The sequence below is a fragment of the Ips typographus genome, linkage group LG6, assembly GCF_016097725.1.
Source record: "Ips typographus isolate SLU linkage group LG6, UJ_Ityp_2.0, whole genome shotgun sequence".
Lineage (NCBI taxonomy): Eukaryota > Metazoa > Arthropoda > Insecta > Coleoptera > Curculionidae > Ips > Ips typographus.
Genome location: NC_138427.1, coordinates 7,416,580 through 7,428,962, shown reverse-complemented (window position 1 = coordinate 7,428,962; position 12,383 = coordinate 7,416,580). Strand labels below are relative to the sequence as shown.

At 36.4% G+C, this 12,383-nt stretch overlaps 2 protein-coding genes across 6 annotated transcripts; one reads left to right on the top strand and one right to left on the bottom strand.

Annotated features, from left to right (window-relative positions):
• The first annotated feature begins 399 nt into the window (after nucleotides 1-399).
• On the top strand, nucleotides 400-2,019 carry LOC145731233 (pectinesterase-like). Its single transcript, XM_081982906.1, has 5 exons — nucleotides 400-672; nucleotides 726-984; nucleotides 1,041-1,195; nucleotides 1,256-1,532; nucleotides 1,776-2,019. The coding sequence occupies exons 1-5, from the start codon at nucleotides 436-438 to the stop codon at nucleotides 1,955-1,957; spliced, it is 1,110 nt and encodes a 369-aa protein (XP_081839032.1). The 5' UTR covers nucleotides 400-435; the 3' UTR covers nucleotides 1,958-2,019.
• LOC145731231 (muscle LIM protein 1-like) lies at nucleotides 2,010-11,997 on the bottom strand. Of its 5 annotated transcripts, none has more exons than XM_081982902.1 (10): nucleotides 11,839-11,997; nucleotides 8,952-9,088; nucleotides 8,520-8,676; nucleotides 7,084-7,210; nucleotides 5,166-5,262; nucleotides 4,451-4,547; nucleotides 4,042-4,338; nucleotides 3,856-3,988; nucleotides 2,910-3,217; nucleotides 2,010-2,850 (listed from the first exon to the last, which is right to left on the bottom strand). In XM_081982902.1, the coding sequence occupies exons 2-10, from the start codon at nucleotides 9,064-9,066 to the stop codon at nucleotides 2,694-2,696; spliced, it is 1,488 nt and encodes a 495-aa protein (XP_081839028.1). In that variant the 5' UTR covers nucleotides 9,067-9,088; nucleotides 11,839-11,997; the 3' UTR covers nucleotides 2,010-2,693. The 5 variants fall into 5 exon arrangements, 4 of the variants coding, with proteins under 4 accessions (XP_081839028.1, XP_081839029.1, XP_081839030.1 ...); XM_081982903.1 differs by lacking the exons at nucleotides 4,451-4,547; nucleotides 5,166-5,262 and adding exons at nucleotides 4,660-4,744; nucleotides 4,833-4,929; XM_081982904.1 differs by lacking the exons at nucleotides 2,010-2,850; nucleotides 2,910-3,217; nucleotides 3,856-3,988; nucleotides 5,166-5,262 and adding exons at nucleotides 4,660-4,744; nucleotides 4,833-4,929 and having other exon boundaries at nucleotides 4,150-4,338.
• Between the last annotated feature and the right edge of the window lie 386 nt (nucleotides 11,998-12,383).

The following is a 12,383-nucleotide window of genomic DNA, read 5'->3' as shown; positions in this document are numbered from 1 at the left end:
TAAAATATCACCAACTACTCATTAAGATGTTATAACATCAAAAGTCATGTTTTTAATGTACCATCAATGTTTTAAATTATCAAATAAAAATGAATCTAGTGTAAATGCAACTTTGCCTGTGCTATATTAAGCAACTATGTTCTTACAGTCGTTTGAAGTATTCAGTGTCATAAATTATTAAAAGTGACTTTTAATGCATCTACAAATTTTAAACCTTCTATAAAACTCAACACTAACATTAGGTAATTATGAGCAATCTACAGTATACACAACCATCAAAAATACATGCTATTTATAGAGATAAACATGAAGTACTTCCACTTTAAGTACCAAAAAGCATACTTACGTTTCATATCTAGAAAAACACTTAAATCTGAACAAAATACTCTATAAGAAAAGTATTACGTGCTAGTTAGTGTCCAGCAAGCAGTAATCATGCAACTCACTATCCTCTTCTTCTTGGCCTTTTTCCTTTCAATTAAGGCCGATCATCAAACCTACCCCGGAACCTCCAGCAGACCGGTACTATCCGACTCTGAAGCTGAAAGTTACACCAAAGAGAAGTATTTGCAAGGTTGGACCCCTGAAGCCATACAAACCAGTCAAGTGGACTATTTAGTTGGGAATGGTGGTTACAGTACCATCCAAGCAGCTATAAATGCGGCTATTGCTGTACGACCATAAGTTGTAGTAAGATAAGTTTTTGTTAATTTTACTTAATGCAGGATGGAGGTACTGCTAGAAAGTATATCAAAATTGAGCCGGGCACTTATGCAGCGGAGGTACTGATACCAAAGACCACAGTTCCTTTAACTTTGTATGGTATGGTTGGCAATCCTGAGGATGTAAGGATTGTACTGAGTCAACCAGCTACTATGACTGGTACCGAATATGCCAACCAAGTGAACCCTGGTGGTACAGTTTACCAGGATGGTGATCCGGCCTGGTCTATGTATAATGGGTGCGCCTCCAAAGAAACTATTGGTAGGATTCGGTAACCACGCAAATACAAAGTTCAAATAAAGTCAGTATTTTTGTAGGAACCTTTTGTACTTCGGTATTTTGGGCCAAGAACGACGACCTTCAAGTAGCTTACATGACAATTGAAAATCCCTCTAAAGATGCTCAGGCTGTAGCAGTACGTTCAGACGGTGACAGACAGCATTGGGAGCAAGTACATTTTTACGGATTTCAGGTTGAAAACCTTATAAACCCATCTACTTAAACCTTCTAACTTTAGTCTTACATTTGTTAGGACACCCTGCTTACTGCAGGTACAAGAATCTATTTCAACCAGCCTATCATCAAAGGAGACGTCGACTTCATATTTGGACCGGCTACAGCCGTTTTTGAAAATGCTGTAATTACGGCCAGGGCTGATAGGCCTCGTAGTACTGCAGTTATGTTTGCACCAAACACAGATAATAACCAAAAATATGGTTATCTAGTGATTAACAGCATATTAACGGCTGAAGCAGCAATTGAGTCTAGCAAGGGATGTCATTTGGCTAGGTCTTGGGACTCCACCTCAAGTAAGTAAATTTAGGTGGTTAACTTGTGTTAAAGCTCATTTTACGGTACACATAAACGTACGTTATCTTTCCCAGTAATAAGTGTGAACAAGTCCAAGTGCAAAAATAACAGCCACTTTAATTACAGAACTGATAATCTAAATTAAATTTTTTGAATCTAAGTGGTAAAGGTTAATATTGAGAACTTCCAACTAACATAATCATATGAGATATCAATGTAAATTATGTATTTTTTTCTTTCAGCCGCTAATGGTCAAGTTGTAATTCGAGAAAGTTTAATATCAGACATATTGAACGTAGATGCTCCTTACGACACAGCTGCTGGTGGGAGAGCTTATGCTGGAAACGCAAATACCAACCGAGACCTGGACGATAGCAACTACAACCGGTTCTGGGAATACAAAAATACAGGAGCTGGTGCTTAAATATTTACATTAGTCACACGATGAGTGGTCGTCCAAATAAAACTTCGTCGGAGCACTTTAAAGTAGTTTATTTTCAATTAGAATTTACAACTAAAGAAAAATTCGTATAATATACAGCGAAAACGTTACATTTTGCCAAGCGCTAAGCATCCGTTCGATATAGACCATAAAAATGGCCAGTGTAGATATATACAAAAAAAAATTCTCAGGTCGACCTGTTCGTCGTTCGAAGGAAGGCTGGCGTCCGGAAACCAGCTCTTTGAGTCTTACATGTTCCCTCTGAGTCTCGTTAAAGTTGTGGAATTGTTTGTATATGTTATAAAAACGTCAATTTAAAAAATACCTTTCAAAAATATTGCCTTAAACGAAGCTAAACTTTACACTATCTACCTAAAGGCTAACAGGGTAAAATCGATCAATTTGCGCAAGTTGAGTAATATTTCGGTTATAGAAGCAGGGATATCCTTGTTTATAATAATAATCGTTAAGTGTAATGAACAAATTTACAGCAGTCTTAATCAATTAAGTGTATATAACCAGCTTGGAATTGGTTCCAAGCCACCAACGTCAGACAAGATAGAAACGATCATGATGTTGCTAAGTCCAGGCCTGTTGTGTCTTCAGTTATGGCTTAGAACCAATCTAGTGGTGCGCACTCGGATGTTCACCCATCTTCCAACAAGTTCTTACAATTGTTGATTAAGAAAGTTTAAACAAATAACCGCTAATATATATTTTAAGCCATGGTAAGAGTGCCAGCACCCATGCCGAAACCGACGCCTTTAGGTCCAAAGTTGCGACCGTAGCATCCACGGCAGTAAATTTCACCATTGGGAGCATCATTCTGGTTGGTGGAGTCAAGTGAACGACCACAGTCAGAACAACTGAAGCACCTGAAAATTTTCATAAGTTGCAAATCCAGCTCAAAACCAACCCAAAATTCGAACCATACCTCTTGTGGAAGATTCCACTTTTGCTGACCATTTGTTCAGCAGCGAAGACGGCATAACCGCACCTCTTGCAACCTTGCCCTGGGGCAGCTTTGGGGCCGCTGTTGGGGCGGGGATCGTGGACAACGGGGGCAATCGCTCCATCGGCGCACATTAAAGTGGGGGTGTGTCCAAAACCGAATCCTTTGGGGCCGAAAAGTTTAGCGTAGCACGCACGACAATGGACTTCACGGTCAGGACCGTCACACGCCAAAGTTGAGTCCAGAGGACGATGACATTCAGCGCAGTTAAAGCACTTCTTATGCCACATCTAGTGAAACAGTAAAATATTTAGAAACAAAAATAACATACATAATTAAAAATTGAATTGTTTATCGCCCGTACAGTGTCCCAGTGATTTCATGTCAAAAATAAACATACACCCTAAACGCTATCGTAACCAGGCTATTTGAAGTTGTAGATAAGCCCACTAATGCAGGTATTAAGTTCAGTCCACTCAGTTACTGTATACTCTTCTTAGAATCAGTCTCAGGATTAGCACGATTACTTTCTGCGGCATCCATAATTCTAGCTACTAGTTATTCTCTGTTTTAAATATTTTCCAGTCTTCCCCAAGAAAAAGTAATCTAAAGGATTTCAAATCTGGATATCTTGGTGGCCAAGAAACTGCTGAACCTAATCGTTCTTCTAATAAGCTCGGTTACTACAGCGATTTGGGTGTATGTTTATTAGACATTAACACATTCCCAAGCTATGACAGTCGCGTTTAGAACACTCTGTATATTAAGTAGTAGGAAATCATTTTTGGCATTCCGACATAAATTGAAAATTAGGTAAAAACTTTCCAGTGTAATATAAATACTTAATTAATTTTTTTTTTGTTTATGAGTGTGCAGTAGCACAAAAATATGACTGGTAAAACGTAAAATAAAAAACTTTTGGACTTACAGTTCCCTTAGCCAATTGTTGTTCAGCAGCAAAGACCGCACCACCGCAACGTGGACATCCTTGACCAGGAGCAGCCTTGATGGAAGTAGTGTCCGGGTTATAGAACGGACGTCCCCTTGAGATTTCTTCCTCGCTGTACTCACAATTATTAGACTCATATCAAGTGAATGATAAAAATAGACTAACCTCAACCCATCGGTCTGCAAGAAACCGCTACCGCAAGCGAATCCATAACCGTGAGGTCCCCATTTTTTGCCGTAGCAAGTTTTACAGTAAACATCACTGTCAGGACCATCGCAAGCAATAATGGAGTCCAAAGTTTTAGTGCAGTCGTGGCACTTAAAGCACTTGCGATGCCATTGACGACCTTTAGCCAAAACTTCTTCGGCGGCGAACACCACGCCTCCACAACGAGGGCAACCTTGACCTGGAGCAGCCTTGATACAGGCCGTGTCGATGACAGTGATCTTGGGAGCTTGACCACTGTTTACACGACAAAGTGATTAAAATTGAAAGAACATGTTTTGGTCAGGACATGCATAGTACAAAAAGCGTGCATTCTAACTAGAAGTAACGGATGAAGTGGGTTTCTAACCTCTTCCAATCTGCATCCAAAGCATCGGACATAAGTCCTAGGAACAAGCCTCCTGCGTGGCCAATACCTCGCGGCCCAAAGCGTTGAGCATAGCAAGCTACATATAAAATTGTCTTTTAGCGTGATTAATTTGCTTGAATAAGCTTAAGAAAAACTATAAAAATGTTAGGGGACAAACAGAAAGGCGTTAAGACATCGCGGTCGGTTACCTGATGGAGAAGGTGTCGCTTTGCAAGGTGCCACCACCTTGGCCGTATCCGTAACCTTTGGGTCCAAACTTCTTTCCGTAACAAACTGCGTGACAACACAAAACATTGTTAGTGTTAAACGTGTAGGAAATTTACGATTTTCGGATGGATTCCTAACTTGAATGTTAACATACCTTTGCAGTAAATATCTTTGTCAGGACCCTCGGTCACGTTGACAGAATCTAATCGTTTGTTGCAATCTCCGCATTTGAAGCAAGATTTGTGGAACGCCTTGAAGCAAAACGTTTAATTACCAAACATTGTCATGCCCCATGTATAACAATTTTTATATTAATTTAAAATAAAGTCGCACTGACGACGTGAATCGTTATCAGATTTTACATAAATGTCTGTGGGTGGTGGGAAAGACAGAAATACGAATAGGAGGCGACGCCACAAGAAGTGCATGGGACAAAAAAAAAACTGAAAATCATGCCAAAAAATGCAAAAAACATCGTGTGGCGTACCGTTGCAATAGACAAAACCGTCGGGCCCGTCACAATGTGACGTCGAATCCAACCAGCGGTCGCAGTTTCCACATCGGAAACAAATTTTATGCCAACCCTGTTGAGATGAATAATTCTAATGTATTTATTCTGAGAAAAAAAAATAAACAAGACAATACTGTTTTCTGTTTTTCGATGAAATGAAATTACTAGGAATAGACAATTGGTCCTCGTAGAGGATAACATATCCTCTATTGGCTTTAGTTTGAACCGTATAACTTCCATGTTTTTAAATCTTGTGGAATGCCTAATTTTGACTTAAGGTTGATTTTGAGAGTAAATGTGATGGTTAAAATGTCTTCTTTTCAAAGACTAACTATTCCTAATTTTCAAAAATGATAGAGGGCACTGAAATAAACATCCCTTATTAATGAACTTGTGCCTGGAAATCTCGCCGTGTCCAGATAAATTAAAAACCTTTGAAGTTGGAAGTTGTCATTTTACGTGTGTCACGAATTAGTCTGTATAAACATCACTTTGAATTATTGTATTGCCCTTAGATACATTTTTTTTTTTTGTAAAACTTATGAAATACAATCTCAAAATAGGTGAAATTGGCATCATCACACCATGTTTATCTATGAATCTTGTTATTTTCATCATTAGAATCGTATTCTAAGGTTTTAACTGCAGTTACACTATGGAAAAATCAACCATAAATAGAGTAATGTAATGATTAAACTGGGAGGGACTGCAACAATTGAGTCTGTGAAAATTCTCCTCAACAAATATCTGACACGAAGTATCATTCCAGAAACGTGGCAGAACGCCCAGATGTCAGGATGTTAGAGAATTGCAAGACATGATGGAAGATCTCAAAATGAAATCAGAGGAAATAAGATTAACCCTGAATCTGAGCAAGACAAAAATTATGACTAAAATTGAAAATGTTGCTATACGTCTAAAAGATCACGTCGTATGTTTAAGAGTATATTTATTTGGGACACATTATTAAATTGGGTAAAGAAAATCAAACCGCTGCAATCAATGGACGAGTTTATCAAAAATGGGCAGCTACAGGAAAACTGTCACATATACTAAAAGATAAAAATATCCCAATTAATCTGAAAAGTATTTAATTCCTGTATACCTACTCCCTGTTTCGACTTACGGGATGGAAACAGTCACTCTTACCAGCAAATGAATTGAACGAATGATGTTGATGTGGAACTGGGTACAATGAAAACTGCGTCTACGTTAAAAGAAGTGTTGGTAGACCGCAGAAACGTGGGATGGATGATATTAGAGTGAAGGCTGGTTGAGACTGGTATCAGATGGCCCACAACAATGAAGCATGGAAGACGGTAGGCCTTTGTCCAGGAGTGGACCACGAAAGGTTTTGAAAGAAGAAGAAGACGGAATTTTATAGATAAGTAAATGATTTGAATGTGACAAATAAAGAAGCAAATATCACCTAACTTTGACTTGAGTTGCGAGTCTCATTACTAAGTCAATATCTCCAAATATCATTACTACAGCATCAGGATATTATATGGATTAGAAAATATACTTAGCGGTCGAAAATGTATGAACTGGTCACTTTGCAGGTGTATGATGAGTAAATTCAGAAAATGTGACTTTAAAAAGTCGATCTTTTGTGCTTTCAAAGATTCTACCTACAAGGAAATAGATGCTACGGTATCCTAGCACAATTCAGTGCAGCAAAAAGAGGGTATTAATTGAATTAGAGTAATTAATTGCTACTTTTTGTGTAACGTAGATCAAAATCAATTTTAATTTTTTTTCTGACTTGTTACCACTCTTCAGATTACTGAACATTCTTTTATTAAACTTAAAATTCTTATAGGTTCAATTTCCATTAATAATAATGGTAATTTGACCACTGGGTATATACAAGTAAAATAGCAAGCATACTTACACGTCCCCTAGCAAGCATTTGTTCAGCAGCGTAAACGTAGCCTCCACATTTGGGGCAACCTTCACCTTCAGGCGCTTTAGCAATGGCTGTCGGAAGCAAAACAGCTCTATTGACGACTACGTCATCCCTAAACAAAGTGATAAAAATTAGCACGTTTTTTAAGTAGTAATTTTAAGGTTACATTGCAAACTATTTCAAGAGAGTTAGTGTAAAAGCTTCACTTGAAGAAATAGTTATTATTATAAGAAGAAGAAAAGTGTGGACAAAAAAAATATAATACAAAGCACTAGAAGATTAGCGCTAAGCCAATGCCTGTTGAGAGATGCTAAAAAGGTAAAGAAAATGCATATAAAAAGTATTACAAATAATATTTAATAAAAGTAGTAATGAGAGAAGGCTGACTTGTCTCGAGTCTGATGAAAAATAACTGCAAAATATTAACAAACAAAAAAAAAATCTAAATTGAGGGCGCCCCCCTTATCCCATCACGTAAAAGGTTAGGGTAGGATGTCGCTACGCAGTGTTAGATGACTAATATATACAGCGTGTTGCAATTGCGTGAGGCCAATAATAAACACAAAAAGTCTCACCGTTTGGATTTCGTTTTGGACACGACACAATTCCACAATTTTCACATTTTCTCCAGACGATATCAGTACAATAGGTATAATGGATGGATCTGGGGTTTGGAAAATTGGGGCGACAATATCCACAAAACATTCACAATATACAAAACATGTATTATTCGGTGCTGGTTTTTTTGCTTATGATTTTATGTAATTTTGACTTAATTGAAATAGAAAATGTTTTGCTGGATATTGCGCCTAAAACAGCACACAACCAGCACAACTAATTTTAATATTTTTATTTTTGTATCCAATTATTACAAAATAATAATCGAATCTTATGTAAAACGAAATATAAATATATTAAATTACTCTAAATAATAAATCTATATAAATAAAGTGAAAACAAAAAAAAAAGAAAGAGTTAATCAACGGTGGATAGATGGAAAAAAATTGACGACGCACGTTCTGATGTTGTTTTGGGTGGTCGCCTGAATCCTCGGTTGATCCAAACAATTAGTTACTGCGAGAGACAAAAAGAGCAAAAATCATGCTTTGGAAACAAACATTATTTTTTTGGCATCGGCTTAGGGCAAGCTTAACACATCCGAACCCAGACAAAGTAACAGACATAAACTCACATAAACAAAGCATTCAGAAGTGTTAGCTTGCGTATTGAGGCAGAAAATTACAGGACTAAGTAAAGGAAGCCCTCAATTGAGATTCGCTCGAATGTTGAATGAACCGATAACCAAACCTTCTTTGACATTACACACAGACTCTGAACCATACTATTTTGTTGTTTACAGCTTGAGAGACCGTTCAATTTTTCAACATTTTATTATCAAAGTTTCTTAATAGTGAACTTACCCTTGGAGATGGGAGCCAGTGTCCATGCTCAGGCATCCAGCACCACCACCGAAACCGTAACCTTTAGGTCCGTACTTGCGAGCGTGGCAGTTCTTGCAGTAAAGCTCGGCTTCGTGTTCGGTTACGTTGGTAGAGTCCAACATTTTTCCGCAAAGCCCTGCAAATACCCACACAACATTGTTATCAATCTCTAATCAATTTGTAAACTTTCCGAAAAATCTATTTGTAATAAATTTGTTGGTGTTAAAGGTTATCTTACAAAGACGTAATATCTCGGGTGGGCGTTAATCGTTTATTTTAAGTAACTCTATTTATAGTTTTCTTGCTAAACGCGATTTGTAATCCGCTATATTTTCGGAAAGTTTCTGACAGTTATGTAACCATGAGCTATATTAGACCGGTAACATGGTAGGAGTTATTTTCACTACTTACCGCATTTAAAGCAGGTTTTGTGGAATTTGTATCCTCCGGCCACACGTTCTTCGGCAGCGTATACGGATTTGCCGCATTTGGGGCATTTTGGGTTTTCTACTGGCTTGAAAGGCATTTTGACTGGTTTTTTCGTCGACCTGAAACCAATAATTTTGCTCATTAATCCAGTATAAACAACTTTACTCTATTTACTGACTCACTATATCCAGGGTGTTACAAAATAACGTATTACAGAACTTGTAAAAAATTATGTATCGCGAAAACCTGATGAAGTTTACATTTCCTACATGGCCTACAAGTTTGTAATACGCATTCTGAAACACCCTGTAGAGTGCTTGATATAAATTACAAGTTGTCATGTAACATAAACAGTGCAGATGATTTGCTTTGTATAGATATAAATACTTAATCAAAAGTCACATTCAGAACATTTACCGTCCTATTACGTTATTAATGTTATTCTCATTTACTTTGCCATATTTTGACAATAATGTATCGATTTAGAATATGTGGCTTCACTTTTCCATAAAGAACAAATAATGATGATGGCAATCATTTCTTTTGTGATTTTCTGATTTAATAATGTCACCAATCCTACCTAGTAACAATAAGTACATTTTACACATTTTTTAGTTAACTTAGTGGAAATAGACTTCCCCTAAGTCGCCCTTATCTGCTTTATATTAAAATTTCTCAAAATATCTACAATATAAACTTATAAACTTAGTAAACTACAATTTAGACTTTTGGGCAGTGTTTTTCTTTAGTCTGCTACCAAAACAGTAACCATTATCAGTGGTTATTCTCTATTTCGGCAAGTAGAGCAAAAAAACACTTATCCTGTGACTTTTTTTATGTTGAATGTCCAATAAGTTAAAAAAAAACTGTCAAAATCCCCTCACAACAGCTTTTTTTAAATTTAAAATCTAAATTTTAAGTTTTTCATGTATACAGGGTGTTTGGTAACTTTAATATCAAAATGAGAGAAGCATCGATTATCCTTATGTTCAAAATTTAGCTAATAACCGTATATTCCTAATTCTTCATGTTAAAAAATTGTTTTGGCATCTGTTATAGAGTTTTCAGACCTGCTCAAAATTTGCAGTTTTTTGGGTTTTGAATTTCAGTCGAATTTACATATTTTCAGATTTGCTTAAAAGAAAACACCTTATTTTGAGCAAAGTTTTACATGTTTCTAATAATTATACATTATTTATTATAATGCATATCAAAAATTGAGAGTTTTAGTTGAGAAGTTAACACAATTAGTCTTATATTTGATAAAACCTGGTGACATTTTGGTACTACATGTTCTAAATAGTTTCACACATTGTATGATATTTTGAATAATAGAGGAGGTTTAATTTCAGACTTTTCTTTGAGTAAACTGACTGCGAACTAATGTTGGAAATAGCAAAATTTGATATTAAGACAATTATCAAGAGTACTAATAAGCAGTTTCTTAAAGGATCAAAATGTGATAAGTTTGAATTTTAGGCGATAACTATGTTTTTTGTATTATGGTGGTTTAAGTATTACAAAAACAAGAGTTTTAACATGATTTTTACCAAAAACACTACACAATAATGGGATATAGACAATTTTTTGAGTTATGATAGGAAGCAATACTTCTGCTCATCTATTCAGATTTTCACGGTTTTTAAGTTAGTAAAATTGTTGATATTTAACTTAAAATCAACTTATTGTAAAATTACTGCCTAAATTTTCAAGTGAAAGTAAATTTGACTTAAACCTAGCAAGAACTTTGTACTGTTTTGTTCAACTAACTCAAGAATCAGACAAAATTGCCCTAAAATAACTGTTTTATCTGCTTCTAGTGTTAAGAGGGGCTTTCGTAATAACCGACCATTGCAAAACCGTGCAGATTGTATTTAATTAAAGTGATAAAGTTTGGTAAAGTCTAAAATGCGTTCAAGATTTTTGATTCTGTACGACTTCTGAGTCATGTAAGTTATTACAAATCTGACCTTTAGAAACTTTAGCTTTTGGTGTTTTTGCCAAGAAACTCAAAGAAATAGCAACTGTGCTCAGATCAGTGCTCAGTGCATCAGAAGAAGCCCATATTAAAAACCAGCTCATATATTAAAACAGTTAAGGTTCAGTTAAAAGTTTCTGTTGATATTTGATAATGGACACACCTCCATTCTACGTCATGTTGGAAAGTAATGCAAACGTCATTCTAAGAAATAACTAACATTGCTATTGCTATTTGAAATATCAGTTATATAACAGAAGCATTTTTTAAAAGTGTTAAGTGCTACTCACCAAACACTAACTAAACAACATGAAAGTAAACTTTAATAATTGTATGTTCAAATTTAAAACAATGAATTTGTTATCACCTTATTTGAGGCCATATTTGATCATGTTACACCCATTTCTAATCTAGCAGTTTTTTTTTAAGATAAGATAAGATCAAATGCTTTTGTTTACAAAGTTACGTCATTTAATTCATCCTTCCGGGTTTGTAGTGCCAACGTTTTGTCAAAACACGACAAAATGCATAAAAATAGAAATTTGGAAAAACAACAGTGAAACACAATATTGTATAACTTGGATGCATTTGATAAAGAATGCGTCGATTCCTTAGTAGGCCAGCTGGCTAGTAGCCAACCGGCCGAAGGTAAACACAAAATTTCCAAAAATAACTACTTTGCCTGGATCGGTGCCAGAAATGGGCGAGTGTCCGTTTCAGGTGACCAAATATGGCTTCGAGCACAAGCGATGCGCAAACGTAAACGAAAAATCGAAACACTGTTTTGCAATGAACGCACTGTATATGTAGTCCTTAGGGCAAAAGGGCGACACTATTTCACTATATCAAGCACTATGGTAGGTATTAAAAAAAAAAATTTTGAATTCGTACCTGGTCGGATCGTAAAACTAAGTGGTCTAGGAGGGATCCTCTTAGAAACAACCACCGTATTCGAATGCAAGGGAAACGGGATTGCTCGGCCTAGTCTATGTACGATTTGCACACGGAACCAAATCGGGAAGGTAGGGAGGCCTTTCGACTCACTCACTGCAATCGTCTCGAAAGAGGACCGACAGGCTATTTTTGTTAAACGGGAGTGGTTTAGTGGAATTTTGGGTGAAATTCGGCACCTTTTTCAGGAATTTAGTATCACCTTACCTGACCGTTAGATTGCAAAACAACGCCAGTTTTCTCGGATTTAATTAAGCCTAAACTGTTATCTATAGATACTAAGTAAATTGCTTTTATGGAAAATTTTGCATTACGGCCAAATAACGTTCAAACGCATCAATGTATTCCAGACCGGTTTGTTTACGGAAGGAACCCCGTTCACCCCAATATCTTCAGATACTCACCCGACGTATCTATGTATCTATTTTTATCTGGATAGCGCAGAAATACAAATTTACGTTGCGTATAAATAACTCAGAAAAATG

What these genes read in the sequence shown, in the direction of transcription:
- LOC145731233 (XM_081982906.1), top strand. Translation starts at nt 436, where the DNA reads ATGCAACTCACTATCCTCTTCTTCTTGGCCTTTTTCCTTTCAATTAAG. An exon ending in CTATAAATGCGGCTATTGCT is followed by an intron (nt 673 to 725) that starts GTACGACCATAA and finishes TACTTAATGCAG; the next exon opens with GATGGAGGTACTGCTAGAAA. An exon ending in CGCCTCCAAAGAAACTATTG is followed by an intron (nt 985 to 1,040) that starts GTAGGATTCGGT and finishes GTATTTTTGTAG; the next exon opens with GAACCTTTTGTACTTCGGTA.
- LOC145731231 (XM_081982902.1), bottom strand. Translation starts at nt 9,066, where the DNA reads ATGCCTTTCAAGCCAGTAGAAAACCCAAAATGCCCCAAATGCGGCAAA. An exon ending in AAATGCTTGCTAGGGGACGT is followed by an intron (nt 5,263 to 7,083) that starts GTAAGTATGCTT and finishes TCATCTCAACAG; the next exon opens with GGTTGGCATAAAATTTGTTT. An exon ending in TTGCAGACCGATGGGTTGAG is followed by an intron (nt 3,989 to 4,041) that starts GTTAGTCTATTT and finishes TTGTGAGTACAG; the next exon opens with CGAGGAAGAAATCTCAAGGG.